Source organism: Phascolarctos cinereus, unplaced genomic scaffold, assembly GCF_003287225.1.
Source record: "Phascolarctos cinereus isolate Bilbo 61053 unplaced genomic scaffold, phaCin_HiC Scaffold_726;HRSCAF=1367, whole genome shotgun sequence".
Taxonomy (NCBI): Eukaryota; Metazoa; Chordata; class Mammalia; order Diprotodontia; family Phascolarctidae; genus Phascolarctos; species Phascolarctos cinereus.
The window spans coordinates 275,044,106-275,067,051 of NW_027556098.1; the positions used below are offsets into that span (position 1 = coordinate 275,044,106).

General features: G+C 43.7%; 1 protein-coding gene across 3 annotated transcripts in view; it reads right to left on the reverse strand.

Annotated features, from left to right (window-relative positions):
• The window catches only part of DCPS (decapping enzyme, scavenger), a 43,386-nt gene that overhangs the window by 9,941 nt on the left and 10,499 nt on the right, over positions 1 to 22,946 (reverse strand). For all 3 annotated transcript variants that reach the window (XM_021000700.2, XM_021000702.2, XM_021000699.2), the window contains exons 3-4: positions 5,904 to 6,049; positions 1,322 to 1,435 (exon numbers count right to left, since the gene is read on the reverse strand). In XM_021000700.2, the coding sequence (XP_020856359.1) occupies positions 1,322 to 1,435; positions 5,904 to 6,049 (260 nt within the window). The remainder of the gene's footprint in view (positions 1 to 1,321; positions 1,436 to 5,903; positions 6,050 to 22,946) is intronic.

The following is a 22,946-nucleotide window of genomic DNA, read 5'->3' on the forward strand; positions in this document are numbered from 1 at the left end:
TTGGAGAAGAAAGAGGACAAAGCCCAATCTAGGCCCCATGACAAGGCACTGACATCAGGACCACAGAAGTCAAACAGACTTGGTCTAACAGAGAACTATAAGAAAGGATTCAGAATACTCAGAGGGAGAGGGAGGGAAGAATCACTGTTTCCACCTTTTGACCTAGCCTCTCCTCATCCCCCAGCTTGCTGAGCCCTCTATCCTGATGCTGTCAACAGCTATTGCACTGCTCCTCCTGCTGATCTCATACAGACCTCAGTCTGCTCCTGGACACAAGAAGAATCCACTGTCCATTTTCGCTATCACCAGGGAACTGAGGGACTCGCAGAAAGAGATAAATGGTAACATAAATATAATAATGACCTGGGCTGGCAGAGATATCCTTCAGGGGATGGCAAATAGTTTAGGTGTGAATGGATCATAGCTGAAATAACACTCTTAAGTTCAACATTTAAGAGGCAGAAGCACTGAGATTTACTTAGAGACCAGGGAAGAGAGAGCCAGTAGGCAAAAATGGGCCTCCCACACAGAGGAAAGAAAGATGGGGATATTGACTGAGGCTGCTGCATGCTTTCTGCGGACTGAGGCTTATTTTGGGGAGCCTGATCCCTAAGAGAGTGAGCTACAACTCATCCCTAGTCACTGGAAGTCAAATAAAATATAATACCTTTGACAATAGGGGTTCATGTCTGAGGGAACAGCTATCAGTGCAGACAAAAGTTTGGCTGATGCAGGTTGCAGCTAGAGGCCCTCCTGCAAGTGAGATGGAAACTGGCACCTCTTGGTGGGAGCTGCATGGCTATTAAAACATCCTCCACACGGCCGCTCTCTTTAAGAGACGCCATCACTGTACTTTTCCTTAAACACTGGCTCACTGGGTGGGAGGAGAGGCAGAATGGGCATTTGGTCAATTTTTCTCACCCACATGTTTGGGTATGATAGGTATGTGCTCTGCCGACTTTTCTTCCTGGCTTTGAGAGCTTTGTGATCCACTTAGGTAATTTCAAAGAAATTTGAAAGGAAAGGAAACAAGGGCTAACGCAGGAGTAGGGAATCGGCAGCCTTGAGGCCACGCATGGCCCTGTAGGTCCTCAACTTTGGCCCTTTGAATCCAAACTTCACAGAACAAATCCTTTATTAGGGGGGTTTGTTCTGTAAAGTTTAAATTCAAAAGGCCGCACTTGCAGACCTAGAGGGCCACGTGTGGCCTGCAAGCCAAAGATTCCCCTCCCCTGGAACCGCTAAGGACTGCCAGAAACTTGAAGTCAAGCAACAAAACACTGCAAGACATGGGGAAGCTCCAGGAAAAAAATAGTCTTACTTGCTTTTGATTCCACTTGAGGTCAGGAATGAGAACAAAGCCATCTGAAGAATCTGGGTTCTCAAATACTATCCGGTCAGCTTCAGCCTTCTTCTCCAGAATATTATACACCCACTACAAGAGAAGAAAGAAAAAGGACTACACTTGGGTTTTTAAAAAATGAATTCCCATTTGATTAATGACAATAGCATACATATACATTTGTTTAAGAACAAAAACAAAAAACCTCCCTGGAAGGGGCAGCTAGGGGGCGCAGTGGATAGAGCACTGGCCCTGAAGTCAGGAGGACCTGAGTTCAAATGCGGCCTCAGATCAAATACTTGACACTTACTAGCTGTGTGACCTTGGGCAAGTCATTTAACCCTAATTGCCTAAAAAAATATATAAAAAAATAAGAATGGTAAAAAAAATAAAAATAAAAAAACCTCCCTGGGGCCGTGCTTCTTCACTCTGGCTAATTCATTAATTAAATTTTTATATTTTTAAACAACAAAAATATGCTTCTCTTTCTCCCTCTTCCCCCTCACCCCATCAAGAAATAAAGTTCCAAATTGCTTTCCAGAATGGCTGGACCAGTTCACAGTTCCACTAAGTGCATTAATGTCCTGCCAGCATTGAAACAACTATATTTCCCAAAGATTCTTAACTTTTTGCTACTAGAGGATGGACCATTCTGTATTGGGCAAATTCTCTGCTCCCTCAGGAGTGGAAGGGGTAGGAGGGGGAAGAAAGAGTAAGACAGAGGGAAAGAGAGGGAGAGGGAGACAGAGAAAGAAAGGGACAGAGACAGAAAGACAGAGAAATAGAGAAAGAGAAAGCCAGAGAGGCAGTATATAAACCTTATCTTCAAAAAACAGCTAAGCTAAAAAAAACCCAAAAAACAAAAAACAAAACAGCTAAGCTCTGAAAAATCCAACTACAGCCTTCTTCAAGATGAAGTTCAGCTCAGAGGTTGAGAAAGAGTTTTCTCTCTCTAAGACAGATATAGAATCATCATCAGCATCATCACCACCACTAGGGTCAACCCCAGCTCAAATAGGGCTCCAGATGCTTCAGGCTCAACTTAGTGCTTTTTCTACACTACTTCAGGCTAAAAAAACCCATGGCCTTTGTACTGCCAAAGCAAATATCTGCCTTCCAAGGGCCTGAAAGGTAAGGGAGGCAAGACTGGTTGAATGGAAACCTCTGGAATCCCCAACTCCTTCACCTTCCAGGCTTTTTAGGGACCATCATGCAAAGGAAACAAAAGGCAAGCTGGAGTCTTCAGCGGTGTCCTTGTGGAGAGCTGGCAGAGTGGTTAGTGCTGGGCTGCTCTGAGGACTGTACCACTGGGGATGGCAGAGAGCCCTGCCTAGTCTGGAGCACTCCGCTGCCCAGTAGGACTCCAACAGATAAAGCAAGCTTTCAGAACATCCACCTCCTTGCCTGAGAAACCAAAGTAGAAGGCTACATATAACGGGTGTTCTATCAGGGGTCCTCCAACCAAACGATGACCTTCTATCCCTTGCACAGGCCCTTCAGGTAGCGCCTCTCAGGAGCCAGACCAATCCCGGGAGGGCTTTGGTCCTTCATCATTAACTGTATCCCCAAAGCAAGCTCTCTCCACATTACAGGTCAGGGAATCGCTCTGAGGAAATGGGAGTATAGGGAAGGAAGGAAGACAGTTGGACTCGGGGCCCAGGCTATCTAACTCATGCTTCTCTAGCTCTATTTGCTCACCTCTTTCGACTCTGAGAACTCTTATGAACAGGAAACAACCCCTCCCAGACTCCTTCCACAACTGCAGCTGATGCTCCACCCATTTTACACAAAGGAAGCAAAAGTCCAGTGGGGGGAAGAGTGTTAAGGGGTACAACTGGCTAGAGCTTGGGTGACCAAGGTAGTACTGGCAATAAGTGGCTCAGGTCCTAGGGACATAAAGTCTGGTAAGGCACCCTGTACCTTAGGGAAGGTGGGAGGACTGTCCTTTCATTGTCTCCCTGACACATGCTTAATAGAAAGTACGGCAACCCTCTAGAGACCCATAGTGGTAACCTCGGTTTCAGGTTTAGTAAAAAAGGGAAGAGAAAGAAGCCTTGAAAAAAAGATAGCAAACGATGGAAGCTTCTGCTATGAGATAAAGGGAAGTTGGATGCCAGAAGGAGACAGGCTAGCTACAAAGTCTACTTTAATAACCCTGGTGCTTGATCTGCACATAGGGCACGTTGTCCTCACATGCTGATAAGGGTAAGCTGGCAGGAGAGAAGACAGAAGGAAGGGCTGGGATGAGGCCTATGCTCATCAAATAAGGGGTGAGAGGCATTGTAACCTTTGGGTCTGCATTGATTTGGGACTTCTGGGTCAACTTTGGGTTTCATTTGGGCTTGTGCCTTCATTTCTGCTGCTATGGGCTAGTTAGCATAGCAGGGCTACCCAACCATGGCTATTGCAAGGTGAGGGGGTGAACTCACTACCCAAAATTGATCATCTGTATCTGCCTCAATGGCCATGCTGGTCAGCTGCAGTTTGAGGGCTATAATAAGGGACGGTACCCATGGCCACACAATAGGCCCTGTATGAGAACATGAGTAAAACAGCTGGAGGTGGCAGCAGGGCTGGACATAATGAGAACAGACAGAACCTTCAAGCCCCTGCAACTGGTTAGAGCAAGTTCAGCAAAAACCACCCCTCCCAGCTCAGTATCTCAAGCAAACCTTCTTCCTTCCAAATTGGTATGGGAGTCCCAGGGAACGTGCCTTGCTCAAATACCTCTTCTTTCCCCTTCCCTGCTTCTATACGCTGGTTAATGCCTTTTTCATACCCTTGGCACCAACAGTCTGAACTCCCTATCCCAGCCCAGACAAAGCCGGAAAACCAGAGAAAAGAGAATAACTGAGATCACATTGCAATCTGCTTCCGCCACTGAGCAGTGAATGATTCCCAAGGACCAGTGGAAGGGGAGGGAAAAGCAGCTGGCAGGATTTAGACCTGCTAAACCAAGCAGGCATATGGAGAAAACCACACGCTCCTCTATAAGAATTCTCTCCCCATCAAAGACTGGAAACATCAACAACAAAAGAGTTAGGGGGCCAGATCACAATCATATTTAGAGTTACAAGAAAGCCATCGTTGGAGCTATGCAGAGATACTTCCACATTATGGATTTTTTAAAAACAGGCTCTATAAGGATAGTGCTTTAGAAAGGCATGTGTCTCATGGGGGTTAGGCATGAAGCAAATGTGGTACATTCTTTTGGCATCTGCTCACCACAAAGAAAGGACACGTCAGGGGAGGAGATTGGTTCCACTTTCAGGGAGGGCTCAGTCTCTGAGCTGCTTTAGGGTTACCTTCCCTACAAAAAAAAGATCAATGCCTACAAAAAGTCTCATTCCCAGAAATAAGGAGTCCATCAAAATAGAGATTGTCCCACTGTCCTTGTCATCAAGAAGGTCTCAATGCTACTTCCCACTTTCTCCCTACCTTGGTCCTAGTACCTACTGTTAACCAAAGACAGGAGACCCAACTTAGTCCTTGCCCCTTCCAATGAGCAATAAGGTGGGATAGGGAGCTCTTCTCAAAGAAGGGACAGTTCATTTTAGTTGACAAAGGGCTGAACTGGGGCTAAATCACTTGCCCAACAGAGTTCATTCCACTTTCTTTTGGGTAAATATAATGCTTAGGACGTGTAAAATGCTTAGAAAGACCCAGAAATGAGGAGCTTATGAAAGATAAAATATGATGATAATGATGATAATTGATGATATCAATCAGGTTCAACTTCAAATAGCCACACAGCTAGATTCTGAGCAATGATTCCCACTGGCCTCCATGAGACAGCTTAGGGCCAAGGAGAAGCTAGGTTCTCCTGACTAAATAACCTTTACACTTGGTCTAGAGAGGATGTTCAAAGGATTGGGTAGACCTAAAAATTTAGGTACTGGGTAAAGATGCCCTCTAAATTATTAGGGGGAAACAGCGCTCCTAGCAAAAGGCTCTGTTTATAATAGGTACTGAAGTATTTATTGAGGTAAATGTGGGAGGGTAAAGAAAGGAAGAAAAATGGTAAGTAGTATTTCACCCTAAGCTTCAACCCTTAGAGGATGGTTTGCTTGAGCTACACCCAGGGAAAAGGGTCTGGGTAAAGGAAGGTCTGGGGAATGGTTTCAGGAGGTCCAACCATGACGAATTCACAATGGAGACCGAGTCAATTTGGGAGCCAAGCCAGACATCTAAGTTCCTAAAATGGACATAAAGCATTTGTTCTGGGATCCCAAAGCCAACCCTGCTGAACCACATTGTGACCTTCCTTGTAGAATCAAAGACTGAGAACTGAAAGGGACATTAGAGGTCTCCCTCATTTTACAGATGAGGAAACAGAGGCCCAGAGAAGTTAAATGATTTTCCCTGGGTCACAAAGCTGCTAAGTGTTAGAGGCAGGATTCAAACTCAAGACTTCCTTATCTCAAGTCCAATGTTCTATTCACTTCACTATGTTGCTCTTTCTCTTTCCCCAGTGCCCAAAGGCAGTCCAGAATAAGTCCAGCCCTGAGTGAAGGCCTTATGATATTCATTCCTCTGTTTATCTCTTCTGGTATATAATCACCTGGATGCTGAGGCTCTGTGAATCCAAATAGGGTAGAGTGATGTTCTTGTAATCATCCCCAGTCTCCCGGACCAGATGGAGGTCCTGGCGTAAGTATTTTTTCAGGTGCTTCTCTGTGGCAGGGTAAACCACAGTTGTCTTTATATCTGCAACCAAACCAAAGTACCAGTTAACACAGGTTTCTTAGCCATACCTCAAACAGGCTTGGGGTGGGTGGGTGGAGACAGAGATGGAAGGGAAGAACCCAGGGAGGAGGTCATGTAGACTTGAAAAATAGGCCATGCTGCCTGTTTCTTTAATGAACCACAATTAGGAACTCTTGGAGTTTTCTTAAATGTAGTCTAGGCCCAGGAGAAGAGCTAAGGAGTACCTGACCTTGGTCAACCTTTACTCATCATCCTTCTAAACCCTTTCCTCCTCTTCTAGAAATTCATCAAGGTAACATAAAGTAAGACATATAAGAAGGTCCTGACCTTAAGCAATTATTACAGGTGGCTGGTCCCTCTGCCTAAGATAAAATTTCTGGGAGCCCCTGAACTTGGTCTATTCTGGAAAAAAAGACCCATCCTGCCTCCTTAAAATCCACCAGGTAGCCTTCTTCCTCTTTTACAGCCCAGGATAAACCCAACATTATTTTGCTGGGTAAGAGATCAGTCACTTCCTAGATGGAGAATTATAAAGTGTTTTGAGATGTCAGAAGGCAATGTGGAGAACTTATTTTTAATTATTAATCACTGCACAATTCGCTGCTAAGGAGAAGTAAAGGGTGCTGAACTCGAGGCAAGAAGCAAAAAGAACAATCAAAAATGGTGTTGGTTTCAGGAGAAAAAGTAATTAGGCCAAAAACGGCTAAGGCAAAAAAGGCTCTCCTTCTGACTCACCAGGCTTTTTCTGTTTTCTCCATAGTGGGCCTTGTTGTGGGAACTCTGGAAGAATTCCTTGATATTTTTCCTTCCTAACAATTATCTATCAGCAGAATGAACCACCTCAGGGTTCTTCTTTACTGAGGAAATGTCATTAAAGGCTGGATGACCACCTGTTAGCTAGGGAACAAAGAATTTTGGTTGAGGTATGGGCAGGTTGAACCAAATCGTTTCAGAGGTCTCAGCATTTTGGATTTATGATTTCTACTTCTGCTTTCTATTCTTGGAAAGTGGGAGTAAAAGCTGTTTGTACAGACTCCCTTTGCATGTGGTAGGGCAGATGGACGCACAGGTAGGCCTCAGCCTGTTTGATTCTTCCTGCCTGGCACCTAGACATACCCCTAAGCTATAAGCCCACTGTAGTCTATGGTTTCTTGGCCTCTTAAGAGTAGAAAGCCACCAGGGCCCACTAACATGTCTCTGTTTGCCAGGGCTTGTCAAGAAGCCTCCCTCAACATAGAATTACCAAGCCACCCACTACAGCAGGAAGAATGAGCAACCCCATTTGCTTGTAGTTACTTACCTCAACAGCTTCTTCTCTGCCCCTCTAACAACTAGGCACTGGACAAAGAGTTTTTATCCGTTCACTCACCCATCTTCCTTGCCAGTATCATTTGGCCTCTGAAATCTCATTGATACCCTCTAAGGGCATCTCCTAACTCCTCTACCTTGACACTGCTGACTTGCTGTGCTCAGACCATACTTCTTTCAAACTCAGTCCATTACAAATACTAAGTCTTTCCCAGATCATCACAGTGGAAAGTTACCTCCACAGGTAACTGCTGCTACCCAGCCTCAGTGGCATGGCAGTGACATGGTTCCTCAGTTCAAGACTAAATATCCGTTGAGTAGGAGAGATTGTCCCAAAGTCAATAGGCCCAATCTGGGAAACAGAAGCACTCAGATCATCAGGATTTTGATTTTTGGAAAGCAATTGTTTTGTATGTGTGCGTGTCAAAGACTCTGATAAATCAACAAACCTCTCTTTGGCAACCAAACTGCACTCGTGGTGTTTGTCGGGGTGCCAGCAACTCCATTTAAGACAGGGATGGCCTGTGGCCAGTGCCCACTGCAAACTTGACGTTTGTCAGCTTTGTCTCCATACCTAAGTCAGCTGATAGGGCTTGGATGTGTGGATTCTATTCCTAGGAATACTCCACTTTCGGGTGAACTGGGCTGGCAAGTTCTCTGTTTCAAAGGGTAATATTTGGTGACTTTTTTAGCTCATAACTCTGCCCTGAGGGCAGATTAGCCCAGTTCCAGTCTTCACATTGTCTTTCTGAAGGTGATCAACCTCAAACATCCATTCTTTCCTTTACTAACATACTCTTTTTTTAAAAATATTAATTTATTTTTAGTTTCCAACATTCAATTTCACAAGCTTTTGAGTTTTAAATTTTCTCCCTTTCTCTCCCTGCCTCCGTCCCCAAGACGGCATGCAATCTGATACAGGCTCTACATATACATTCCTATTAAACATGTTTTCACATTAGGCATGTTGTAAAGAAGAATTAGAATCAATAGGAGGAACCACAAGAAAGAAGAAACAAAACAAAACAGAAGGAAAAAAAAGAGCAAATAGTATGCTTCCATCTGCATTCAAACTCCATAGTTCTTTGGATGTAGATAGCATTTTCCATCATGAGACTTTTGGAGATGTCTTAGATCTCTGCACTGCTGAGAAAAGTACTAGCACATTCTTAAAAGGAACACATTCAAATTTCCTTAACTTCAGCCAGCCCCCTTTCCCCTATAGCTCTCTTCCCACAAACAGCCCTAGAGAAGGAACATAAACAGCTCCAACTACTTTGGGAGAAACATAAACAGCTGGTGACATAATGAGGTGCTAGAGAGATCAGGCACACAGATTAGGGAAGCAAGAAAAGAGGGAGGCCCTGCAGTTTATTAAAGACCCACAAATTCCACCCCATAAAGAGCCTGGAGAGTGGGGGAGGGATAAGCAGGAACCATGACTCTCACGAAAACCTCTGCACATATGTCTTTGGTAATGGCATTGCAAGTTTATGCTGGTAAGAAGTGAGAAGTGAGAAGCCTGGGATGAAACAGATCCTGGTAGTAAATAAGGGAAGAGGATTACAAGGGAGAGGGGTAAATTAATCTTGCATCAGTCATAGCTAGCTTAGCTGCCTTGGCATCTGCAAATAAAGGTGCTTTTATGACTGGCACCTTCATTCTTCTCTCAGAGTTTGGCAGCTCTGGCTCTTCCTGAGCGGGAAACTGGGGTGGATAACGACTACAGGGAAAGCAAACTCTTTAGTTCACTCCTGATGACTATGTTTCAGCTTCCTGTTGATTTCCCACCACCATTCTGTTGGACTTTCAGTTTCAGGACAGTGAAAGTTCTTTAAATTCCTGGTCCTAGAGATTTTATCATTTACTTAAAAAAAAAAAAGACATCTAGAATCCACTCTCTTCTTCCCTGGTCAGACCATATCTAGAGGACAGTGTCCAGTTTTGGCCACCATATTATTGGAAAGCTATTGACATTCTAGGGCATGTCCAGAGGAAGATAAGCATGATGATGAGGGGACCAGAAATGAGAATCCATTAAAGGAATTGGAGGTATTGGTTTGAAGATGAGACTTAGGAGAGAAATGATCAAACATTTGAAGAGCTGTCATATAAGGAATTACATGTGTTTGCTTGGTCTCAGAGGGCAAAATGAGAAGAAAGCCATAGGGAAGTAGATTTTGGCCCAATGTGACAATTACAGCTGCACAAAAATGGAACATGCTGTCTTTGGACACAGGAAAATCTATTACTAGAAGTATTCTAGCAGATGCTATATCTCCCCTTATGGAGGATGCTATAGAACAAAGTCATACTTTGGGTAAGAGTTGGACTAAATAGTTACTGAAAGTCATTCCAAGGCAACAGCTCTGAGAGTCATAGGATTCCATGTCTAATGGGAGTATTTAAGTTGACACCCTCCCTAATGAGTCAGGTAAAGCAAAGAAACCTGTATTTAAGAAGATAGCAGAAGGAATCCCTACCTGCCTTACGGCTCCTTCAACCAACTTTTAGAGTCTCTGAAGGCACTGGAGAACAAAACAAGATCAAGGTAGTAAAAAGATCAAGGTCTAATAAAAAGAACACTGGCTTGGCAAGCAGGAGCTGTATTAAACACCCACTAAGCACAGAACAATGTGCTAGGTGCTAGTTTGCTTAAGATGTGATGCCTGCCCTCATGGCACTTACAGAAACACAAAGAGGAAAAGACAGGAAAACAGATAACTATAGGACACACTATTATAAGATAACAGTATTAGGTATAGCACAAAGTGCTCTATGAAGTCTTTAGGTAAAGACAGGTTACTGACAGGTTGCTTTGGGGTTCTGAACGGCTCTCTGGATTCCCAAGGAAGATGGCACTGAATTGTACTTTAAAGTATTCAGGACATTTTAGGCACAGGAAACAGTACGAGCAAAAACACAGAAGAGGGAAAGCATTAGATGTATTTGGGGAATATTACGACAGTAGTTTAGATGGAGTGGAGAATGATGTATGGAGGAGAATAGTACAAAAGAACGATGGCAAAGGAGAGTAGTATCTGACTGTGGAGAGCTTTGAATGCCAGACAAATAACTTTAAACTCTGCTTGATAAGATGGAGCTACTGAAGGTTCTGAGCAGAGAAGTGACACAATTTTATGCACAGAGATGGATCTGGCAGAGGCATTAAGAGCAATTGCAGAGGATAGGAAGTAGGGGCAGGAATATCTGTTAGGAGGTTACTGAAATTGTCTAGGTAGGTGGGAATCAATGTCTTTAAGAGAGTGGTGACAGCAGGAGTATAAAGGAGACAGAGAAGACCATTAGTGGCCTGAGGGTTCAGGAGAATTGGCCTAGTCTAGCCTTGTCTTACCTCTCTTGTAATCTTCCATTGCCCAGTTTCAACAAGGAGCTGGAGGCCCCCTTCTGGGGGCTTGAATGCTGACCTATCTCATCCCTACCCCTCTCTGAAATAACCCAGAGCTCCACTGTACTCTGACTTTCAAAAACCAAAAGTCATTGGTCAAGAACTACCTCCCTTGTCACTGCTCCCTAAAGTCACCTGGGCCTTTCCATCTGCCTTGAAGCTGGGCCTTCTTGTATGTGTTGTCTCTCTAATTAGAATATGAGCTCCTTGAAAGTAGGGATTTAAAATTTTTTTTTTACTGTGCTTTTGAAAATAAAGAGGACACAGACAGAAAGAGAATTTTTTGCTTTCTATCTGTAGCCCCAACACTCAGTATGGGATTTGGCATAAAGTAAGTGCTTAACAAATGCTTTTCCAACCCATTCCATTTTGTAGAGGTGAATGACAGGAATTAGAGGTGCCTTAGATATGAGAGATAAGGGATTGGGAAGAGTTCAAGACAACACTTAAGGTTTCCAACAGAAGAGAATGAGTAAATAGTGACAATACAGACAGAAATATAAAGTTAGTTTTGGACACACTGAGTTTACAATGATGGTGAGACATCCAGTTGGAGATATACTAGAAAAAGACAGATATATGGAGGTCAGGGCTGAAGATATAGATACAGAAGATGTCAGCACAGAGATAATGGTTAAAGCCATGGAATTAAATGAGATTGGTTAAAGAGAAAGAGCACCAAGAAATGGACTAGTGAAGGAGACAGAGAAATAATAGTTGGAAAAGCAGGAAAACTGGAAGAATATGTTTTCTAAAGCCAAGAAAATAGAGAACATCCAAGAAGAAGAGAATGGTTAACAGTAACAAATATGTACAGATGTCTAGGAAAACAAAAAGCAAACAAAGAAACAAAAAGGCCAGTGAATTTGTGATTAGGAGGTCACTTCACTCCCGGTCCATTGACAGCAGTCTTGACTTACTTCTTGCCATAGGACTCTGATGACTCTGGAGGAGTAATGACTTTGCTAATGACTAATAACTTTGCATAGCTCTGCCTCACTTAAATCCAATTCACTTGAAAGTCAAGACATCGTGATGTCATTGGTCCTCTTAAAGAATGAAGGACAAATACCAACAAGGAGGTACCTCATGACCTTTGGGATGGATGACTGGTGCCAGGAATTGAGGACAGAGTAGGTTATAAGAAAGTGATGACTACACTTGTCTCTGTCATTAACCTGGTATGTGACCTTAGGCAAGTCACTTCAATTCTCTAGGCCTTAGCTTAACTATCTGTAAAACTAAGGAATTGCACTAGGTGATCTGAAAGTTACTCTCCTACTCTAGTTCCATCCCACAAATGAATACAAGGCTAATCTGAGAGGGGAAGGCAGGAGCAATCGGGAAAAGGGACCAACAAAGTTCTCTTGAAGGAGATGGAATATGAGCTGAATCTTGAAGGAAGCCAAGAGGCAGAGGGGAGAAAGGAGAGAATTATAGTTATAAAGGCCAGTCAGCACAAAGTCACAGAAATAAGATATATATAGAGATGGAGAGTTCTATTCAAGGAACTCCAGAGAGACCAGAGTTGTTGGGATCACAAAGTGCATGGCAGGGGGAAGTTTAAGAAGACTAAAAAAGATAGGAAGGGGTGAGGTAATGTAGAACTTTAAATGCCACCCAGGGAACTTTATATTTCATTCTGGAAATAATAGGATACCATTGGGTTTTACTGATGGGGGGGGTTAACATGTCTGACCCATGTTTTAGGAAAATTAGTTTGGTGGCTGAGGAGAGGATGGACTAGAGCAGAGAAAGACTTTTAGCTCAGAAACCAATTACAAGTCTATTACAATAGCCCAGGAGAGGTGAGAAGGCCCTGAACTAGAACGAGAAACGTAGTGAAGGCAGAAACAATAATCAGAAGCTATCAGGAGCAACCATCCACACTGATGTTCAAAAAAGGAACAGGGAAACAAAACTAGAAATGGCCACTTCCCCCAAAAAGGTGACAACCAATCACCTGCCCATCCAAATAATCTGGAGCCATCTAGTGATAGCAACTTGTAAGAGGAACTGAGACGTCACCCAAGTTCCCACTAAGTTTCAACAGGATTGGGATTCAATATTACCAGGCAAACAAGTGATTAGCAATAGTGAAAGGTACACAACAGATGCCAGACAAATGTTTGTTCAATAGAGAAGGGTCTCCATTAAGATAGAGTGCTGGACACAGAGAAGACCTGAGTTTAGACCTTGTCTCAGACTCTCCCTAGTTGTGTGACCCGAGGCAAGTCACTTAACTGCTCTGGGCCTCAGTTTACTTATCTGTAAAATGAGGGAGTTGGACTGGATGGCCTCTAAGGTCCCTTCCAGCTCTAAATATAAGATCCTCTGAACTCTCCTAGCTAAGGGCTTGGCTCAGCTTTGGGACCTTCGGGTTCTCTGAGAGAGTAGCCAATTTAAGTCTAGCAAGATCTTAAGTCCTAGGGGGCAACTAGGGGCACAGGGGATAGAGCACCGGCCCTGAAGTCAGGAGGACCTGAGTTCAAATCCAGCCTCAGACATATAACACTCACTAGCTGTGTGACCCCAGGCAAGTCACTTAACCCCAATTGCCTAAAAAATTAAATGTATAAATATAAATATATATATATATATATATATAATATATATACACACATATATATGTATATACATATAAAAGATATTAAGTCCTAAAGCAGATAGCTGGTTCTTATCTCAGAGCAGAGAAATGGTCTAGCCCTAGCCAATAAACAAGTTAGTTCTTGGTTCCATTTGCTAATTTAAGACCATTCTTTTCCCTAGCCAAACTCAGAGTACCTCCCAAACTCCAATAAGACCATCGGATAACATTCTCATATCTACATATCAAAGGCAACATTTAAATACAAAATGGTAGCCTAAGGGCCACATTCTCATACCAGGAGGGATTTCATCCATGGGTTTAAAAACAACTTCTCTAGAGAATTATCTTCAATTGGGAGACAAAAATGCTAGAGAGATACCTAACTTCTAAGATGTAGGAGAACAAGATTACTACTATTTGAAAGAAAACATTCACAATGTTAAATACTAGGGTCGAATCCAGCCCTGAACAGTAAAAGACACCAACTGAACACCCGAGAGATTCAGAACAGCCTAAATCAGGAAGGGAAGGAAAAAGTGGGGTACATGAATGACAGGGGATAGGATTTGCTCTAGACCCCTAAAAGGAAAAGACCATGTCTTTGGGATCTGGACTCCAAAAAGGAAAAGCTCCTAAGCTTTCCCCAGTGCTCATCCTACAATAGTTCTTTGGACTGTCCTTTCATTGTGGCTTTGATCTTCAATTCTGATACCTCTAACCCAGCCCAGCCCTTCATTGTCTGATACCTCCAGATCACCGCAGGCTATTTTGCCACTCCTTGATTCCCTCTAGACCCCTTCCCTGTTACCTCCCACACATCCCCAACTATTGGCCACTCCTAGATCACATTCAGATCTTCCCACAATCTATATAAGGTTCATCTTGCCCCTCCCCGCCCCCCTCTTCCCCCAATTGCTCAGATTCCTTAAGAGGCTGGCCTGCGTCACAAATGCATTGGTTCTTAAAAGTCCTGCCTGCTTCTACTGGCGAAACAATAAACCTTGTCTCTGACTGAAAAGAAGGCTTGAGTCTAATTCTTTCGAGTTTCAGGGTTCCCAACACCCGTTAGTCTGCAACACCCTTTCTCTAACATACACGTTTCTTTTGACAGACAGTTGCCTGACTTTTGGCTCCACTGCTCTTGGGCTATCCACCAAATCCTTTGTCCTTCCTCCATTTGCAGTCACAGCACCCAGGACTAGCTGTTTTCAGAGGCAGAAGGCAAGGGACAGAACTGCAGGTGGGAGCTGACTAGAGGAGAGTAAAGAGCAGATGCCTCTCTTTCTCTCTGCCAAACCCAGATTACTCAAATCCCCAGGAAAACACCACTGCAAATGAAACACGAAAATGTAAACCACAGACAGTCTGCTCTCCTTCCCATACACATGTTCAAACAAGACTGTTTTCCAGTGGTCCCTAACGACTTCTACTGCATGAGGTCATTCCAATGGCTCAGGCTGCGGTTTCTGCTCTCCCTTCATTACAATAAGCCAGTTTCTATTTATCTGACCCAGATGTGCTAGGCCCAGAAGAGAAGGGAGAAACGATAGAAACACAGAATCTGGGAATGAAGACTTTTCCTCAAAACAAAGTCAAGGCAGACCCGTAAAGAGCAGTGTAGAAACCTCGAGCTGGCTGGGCATGAATTCAGGCCCATGGTCAGACGCTTTGGACATCAAGAGCCAACACAGCAGGAGGTAGGAGGGAGGTGCTCACTTCCTAGGACAGGGGCTCTTAACTTTCTTTAGGTCACAATCCTCTTAGTGGACCTCTTCTCAAAACAATGCTTTCAAAATGCCTAAACTAAAATACACAAGTTTACAAAGGAAACTAATTATAAAACTATATTTTTAAAAAACCAAGTTCATAGACTCCAGGTTAAGAACCCTATTCTAGAGCCTTTCTCTTGTTAGCCAACACTCTCCATCATCCTCAATTTAAGGTAAAGGGCAGGTTCCCCAGCCTTGGTAAAGGGTATGAGATAGATCTGGAGGTTAGGGGCAGACTAGCAGCCACTGGACAGTTAACGCTGGGGGGCAGGAGCCCAAGAATTACAGAATTATTCCTCCACCCTCTCAGGGAAACTGCAGACATACCTCTAAAGAGAGGATCAATTGGGCCAAAGGGTGTGGTTCAGTTGCTGGAAGTCTCAAAAGCATATCCCCAAACCACTAATTACCTGGTACCACTAAAGATTAAGGCTTCTCTCTGAGGCAGAGGCCTGGTTTTAGCAAGGTCTTAGGTCTGCCAGAATTCATTTATAAGACCCTAGTTTCTCAATTTCTCCTTCCAATCATTTGAAGGCTGTGGCAGAGAGACTCAGACTTTTCCTCTCCTTAGTCACCAGCCATTGTAGGCTAATTGACAAAATGCTAGGAAGTTGAATGAGTCTTCTGGTTCAAAATCAAATTCTGCTGTCCTAAGCACAGCTCCCACATCCCTACCCCTAACCAGAGGAGGACCAGGAAAGTGGCTTCGATCTATACTCTCATAGCCGGCTTGAGAGGAATGGGGGGAGGGGTGAGAAGGGGAGGAGGGAGGAGAAGGAAGGAAACTATGAGACTCTGAGGGTGGGAAATGTTATGCTGTAGGATAGCTTCAACATCTATCACTCAGCAAAATGTGAGGATCAAGACAGCTGACTCCTAGTCAAAGTATGGAAATACACATACTATTGAATTCTGGTTCAGAATTTTTAACTCCGTAACAAAAAAAAAGTCTATTCTAAACGAGAGAGTATGCCATACCATAACATGAAGCATCACTTACTATACTCCTGGGCTATAAAAAAGTAGCCTCTCCCCCTAAGTACTTATCTCATCATTTCCTTATTTTATGTTGAGAAGAACATAGACAACAAGTCTCAATAAAAATGGAAAATGTGCTATAGACTGTCTCCTGTGTGTGTGTGTCTAGGGGTGGGCTGGGCCAATAGGGAGAAAAGGGAGACTGAAAAAAGGCACAGGACAGTACTCTCAAAAGAGAGTCCAGGTATAACAGTGGACAGAGCACTGGCCCTGGAGTCAGGAGGACCCAAGTTCAAATCCAGCCTAGACACTTAGTAGCTATATGACCCTGGGCAAGTCATTTAAGCCTGACTGCCTCCAAAAAAGGGGGGGGGGGATCCAGCACCAACTGAAACTTAAAGTGAGCATCACACGAAGGTTTTCAGGAGACTAACCACTGATCTGGGAGGAGGCAAAAGGAGCAGGCTACCACAGGCTGGAATTTACAGATGGAGCCAAATGAAGAAATGGAATAAGCTACCACTGTGGGTAATCTGGTTCCAGCCCAAACCTAGCTCTTAGGTCCTCTGAGTAAGCGGAACTTTTCTGCTGACAAAGGCCCTGATTACCCACTAAGACTTGGGCCTTGGCCTCACTAAGGGCTTCCACCTCCGAAGGAGAACTTGCTAATTTTTGCTGGCTAGGGGAGCACACAATTTGGTAGCCCTTAGCAATGCCATTTTGCAATAGAATCTAAAAAGCTTGGCCTCCACAGAAGAAAAGGCTTTCAAGAGAAAATGGAAAGAGGATCTCCAGCACACTAAGAAACTGTTACTGGTGCCCAGGTGGGGAGGGGTAAGCAGGTCTAGGCAGAAGAGGGGAAGGGAAACAAAAAAGTAGAGGTAATGGTGAGAAAGGTTTAGGTAAACAGCTGGTGCAGATCTTGACTTTTCTTCTCTTTGAGATCTTGAGCAAAGGTTTCTTTTCGGAAATGGTCATTTTTTTTATAACTAATTAATGAAATTTATTATGCTCTTTTTTAAAATGCAAATTGGGTGTCATAGAGATTCACAGTTTCATGTTATGGGCCTCATTTTCTGTTCTTCTATATGTACGTGAATGCTCATGTTTACTGATGTTTGTGAGGTTCAGAATAACAAAAAATAAAAATGTAAATGAAAGAAAAAGTGGATTATCTAAGAATGATGAGAGCAGAAGTTCATATGACGTGTTCAGATTGATATTGTTTAACATTCTCCACGCAATCTGAGCCTATCAACCACCCTGAGAGGTAGGTACTACAAGTACCTAGCTACATTTCACAGATTAGGATCAAAAGAAGGTCATCTTTCTGATTAGCCGTCCTTGGACCCTGCTCCAAGAATACCCACATGGAGGCCAAGGGAAATGGGACACAGCAAAAGTCCCATACCGTGTTGGAGAGTAGCCCTTCACACAGGATACCTGGAACTCAATGCTATCCTCGCCTCCTTCCAAACCCTCAAGAAAACTTTAATACTTTGGTACGAGGAGGTCTGAAGTGCACAAAAAGGGAAAGAAAAGAGCCTGATGCCTTTAGGATCGCTGGGAGGGAAGGCTGAAGGCACAAAGAGATGCTACAACAGGTCCCTGCTCTCTCCTCTTGTTCCTCCTTCCTCCGGTCCCATTAGCAAAGCCCCACTTAAAGTACTGAGTGGACACCAAACCTCTGTTCACACAGAAACTAACTCTCCTCAGTGGGCTGTGGGACATGTGCTCCTTCTGCCCTCTTTGCTCAGAATGTTCCCTCTTTCCCAGAATACCCCTTCATGCAAACCTTGCCCCAAAAGCCCTGGCTCGAATTCCACCTCCTGCTGGAAATCTTTCCTGTCTGCCCTGCCTCACAGAAACCCCTGGCTCTTCTGATCTCCTGCAGCCCTCATTATCCATACCACTCATCTGACATGTGATAACAAGTTTCCTTTGTTCCATGGGTTTCTGTGGCCAAAGAATCTATCCGTGTGGCCGACCAACTGGTGATGAACTTCCTTCTCTGTACTTAAGAGAGCTTGGCCTCAGAAAGCAAACTCAAGTCTTTTACTGGGACTGAGCTTTCTAGCATGGCAGAACCCGCCTGGGCATATGCATTGCCTGCAAGAACCTGGGGCCATCTCCACAACACAATGGGGCTCTCAGAGTAGGACTTTGTGAAGGCCTTTGTGAGTAGGCTCAACATATTAAAACAAAATTAGATGAAGGAGAACAAGAGTAAAAGGAGTCATCAAAGAAACGTATGAGTGAAAAAGAAGATGGACTGGTCATACGGCAACAGCAAGTGAAAACATTTGATGGACAGGTTGTGCACTCTACTGGTAGACTCTTGATGTTGGAAAAGTGCAATGAAGACCCTGGCATGTTAAGTGGACCCATGTAGTGAGCTTTTGGGAAGACACATACAAGAGTCATACCAGCTGGGAAGGAATTGATGGACTGGGGTCAGAATTACTGGAGGGAATGCACACGATGACATCACAGAGGTTGCCTTCCGACCTAACTGATTGTTCCTTCTCAGTCTCCTTGGCTGGCTCTTTATCCATATCATGCCCCTTAAATATGGGTGAATCCCAATCCCAAATCTCTGTTTTTTCTCTTCTCTCCCTATACTCTCTCACTTCGTGACCAATCAGCATCTTTGAGTCTCCAAGAGTGCTACCCTTGTAGCTGAGTCCAAGAATAGCTAATGCAAAAGATGACAGTGTTCAAAAAGAAAAGGATGAAGATGACTCACAGATTTATATATCTAGCCCTAGTGTTTCTCCTGAGCTCCATTCCCATATCACCAATTGCCTGATGGACATTTCAAACTGGTTATCCCACAGACATCTCAAACATATGTCTAAAACAGAACTCATTCCCCTCAGATCCACTTGTTTTCTGAAGTTCCTTGTTTCTGTCCAGGACACCATCATGCTCCCAGTATCCCATGTTCACAACCCCCTACTCATCCTCCCTTCCTCCACATATCCACTCAGTTGCCAAATCTTGCCATTTCTGTCTCCACCATCTCTTGCATCTATCCCCTTTTCATTATTCACATAGTTACCAACTTAGCTCAGGCCTTAATCACCTATTGTTAGGACTAACATTTAACAGCCTCCTAACTGGCCCTCCTGCCTCAAATTTTCCCTATGCCAATTCATTCTTTGCCAAAGTGATTTTCCTTAAGTAGGTCTGACCCATCACTTTCCTACAAAGTCAATGAAGTCCAATGTTCCCCTAATGACTATAGGGTCAGACACAAATGGTGTAGCACTGAAAGTCCTCCACAACCTGGTCCCAGCCTACCTTTCCTGCTTTATTATACATCCTTTCCCTTCTCACATTCTGCAGGCCAGCCGAACCAGCCTCTTTGTTGCCCCCGCCCCAATTCTGGTCTCTGTGCCTTTGTCTTGACAGGCCCTCATGTCTGGGAGACACTCTCACGTCAACTCTGCCTTGCAGAATCCCTCACGTCAATTACAATTCAGCTCCGCATTTGTCATTTAGCTCTAACTCTGTGCATCGCACACCAGGCCCTTCTGTCCTCCACCATCTCCCAAAGTCTGTCCAAGCTCATGTTTGTTGCTTCCATGACACTATCTATGATCTAGCATCACCTTCTACTTAAAGCCTTTCCTGATCCCCACTCTTTCATTCTTTGTATTTGTGCCCCCAGTGTCTAGCACAGTGCCAGGCACATAGTAGGTGCTTAATACATGCTTACTGATAGACAAAGTAATATGCTACCTTAGATCATTAACTTTTCATGTGTATGTCTTGTTCTCCCACTAGCATCTAAGTAAGTTCCTTGAGGGGTGTAACAGCATGATTTAGTACTTAGACACAGATGTTAAAAAACTCTTTGTTTCCTGACTAATGGGCACGTGACTGCTAGTCACACACATGCATCTATTAGGGAAATTAGAGGAGACTCAAGAAATATAGGTCATCTTTGCAGAAAGTGAGGCTTTGCGTTTTCATGCCACAAGGACTCTGGCTGCTCAGAACACAAATTTTCCAGCTGGGCCTGACCTTTGGGAGCTGATCTCTCTATGAGCTCAATGTGGCCTTCTCTCTGGAGTGCCATATAGAGAATACATCTGAAAAGCCCTCAACTAATTCTCCTTTAAATGCCAACTGATCTCTCTCTGAAGAGGGACAGTCTATGGCTTCAAGAAAAGAAAATTTAAGGCTCCAGAACTGGAAAGCACCTTAGAAATCAGCTAGTCAAACCTTCCCATTGGACAAACAAGGAAATGAGCCTGCAGAGAATAACTTACTTACTTACAGTTCCATAAGTAGCAGAGATCAGATCAAGCCCAGAGCCCAGGGTACTACTTTTTTCCACTATACCAGTTATAAAGCCAAAGGACAGCCTTTCAGTGAATCGGTCAATAAGCATTTATTAAGCAGCTACTACTTGCCAGGCACTATGTTAAGCACTGGAGATACAGAAAGAGGCAAAGGGCATTCCTCCCAGATCTCAGCAATATTCTATCCTGGTCTAACCCAGGCCACAATGGGGTTTTACTCCAATTTAAAGTTTTCTCAAAGCTACATTCCTCTCTACTGATTGAGAATGAGTGAAGCCATAGTGCTGGCTATGCAGCCCTATTCTTAGACTATTAATGCTCAGAAAGGTCTCTTAGACGATCTGGTCTAATCCTCTACTTTTACTGAAGAAGCTAAGGCCTAGAGGTAGGAAGTGACTTATCCAAGGTCATATCATCTCTGTCCTTTTAAAAAAATATTTTTATTTCTTCCTATTTAATAGTATTTTTTTTCCAATTACATGTAAAGATAGTTTCCAACAATGACTTTTATAAGATTTTGAGTTCTAATTTGTTTTCTCCTTCCCTCCCCTACCCCCTTCCCAAGACAGCCCCATCATCTCTTTAGAAGGGATCTGGTCATTAGTACCCTTTTAACTACTTTCATTACTCTAATAACTACTGTCCCTTGGCTCAGGGGCAAAAAGAGCTGAAGAGGAGACCGATGATAAGATGGAATGTTGCCAAAGTCCTGTGCTGGCCTGTGATGGAGTGGAGCACTGAATGCCTGGTACCCAGTCCTCCTCTCCAGCTGCTAGAGAACTCAGCCACATTGTACAATTCTGTCCAGGGCCTAAGTCACCCTGACATGGCAGTTCTGTGTAGCCACAGCAGCTGAGTCAACCTTCCTCCTTAACGCTCTCAATTACAATTTCCCCAGAGAGGAAAAAAAGTCCCAATGAAGATAACTGTTCAAAACATGAAGAGGAAGGGAAGCTCAACATAAACAGAAGTTGAGCAAAACTCAAAACCCCAAAAGAAAAAACCTGAACTGAAAACTCTCACCAAGAGTAGCTTCAAATAAGGCTTCTGTATAAGCCCTACAGTGGTTTCTCTGGTAATTCTTTCTGGGCACTACTCCACTCTCTGAGGCTCAGGTTTCTTCCACGTAAAATTGGAGAGGACAATACTGGCCTGAGGCTAAAGTCCCAAAATTTCTTGGGAGCACATTAGGGGATGGTTCCCAAGATCTGGTAGGTCTTTCTCCTCCCTACCTTAATCTCCCCTTCACCCATACATTCTTGCCTTCTCCTACAGAACCAGAGATTACACTCCCTTGTTTTACATCCTGGGAAACAATTGGCCTTTTCAGAAAGTAGTCTTGGCTTCTAAGCCAATTCCCCCCCCCCCACTTTCCTTTCTCAGAAATATCTCCCTCCTCAGATAAGAGGTCACTGAAATCTCACAGAAAGGACTCCACTGATAGGAGAACAAGAGTGTTTGAACAGTGGGATTAGATAAAGCCAGAGACAGAACTTCATTGGCTACCTAAAGGAAATGTTCTAAGATGTACTCTGGCTGGTTGGAGAGAGCATCAAGATGAACTGTCAGTCGTGAAACCACGAAGGTTTGTGGCACAATCCTACCTCAAAAATAACAACGCAGGACATACAGATAGACAATGAGTTGATCCTAAAGTTGAAAAGGAGGACAACAGGTTAGATTGCTTTTAAGAAATTGCAATGGATTTTTCCTAATTCTCCCCAACCCTGACACAATCTTCCCATAACAGCAAAGACCTATGGTTTGTTTTTTTGTTTATGATATAAATATTTTACCAGTGTGGCTTCCTGGCAGAGACCCTGAACACCATAACTGAGGGAGAGGATCACAGAGAAGGTAATGGAAAGGCACATGGTAGGTATGAGCAGCTTGCAACATATAACCAACAAGGTTCTTCCAAGAACAGAAGTAAAGAATGTTATCAATTTTAAGACACAAAGGAAAGATGGGCTAGTCAGATGGTGAGAGCAAGGGATAACAGGTGGATAGCCATGGTTCTCCATAAGTGGCCCTTGTGATGTAAGGAGAAAGCAAGGAAGGCCTTGAGCACACTGGGTGAACTTCAGTGGTAGATTCTGGGGGAGGACACACATGAAAGCTGCACAGGATGGGGAGGCGTGGAGGAGTCACAATCTGCATTGTCAAAGGAAACACCCAAGTCCTCGAGATCACAAATACAGTTGAGTAGTTGTCTGAGTTATTTTTAGTTTGTTTTTTTAGTTCTCCAGACCTTTGACTTCATTTGTATCTGGAACTCTCAGTAAGGCAACTCCATCCACCCATGTGAATCAGCTGCTGTTCTGCAATGTATAGTCTTAGAGAGTTTCCTGGGATAGTGAGAGGTCACATCCTGTTCAAGGTCATTCAGCCAATGGCATAAGGGGCAAGACTTTAACTCAGATCTTGGCTCCAAGGCTAGCTCTCCATTTACTAGGCCAAGCTTTCTCACTTTGTCACATAACCATTTCATTATATTGTGGTAGGTGATTGATAGATAGATAGATATCTACAT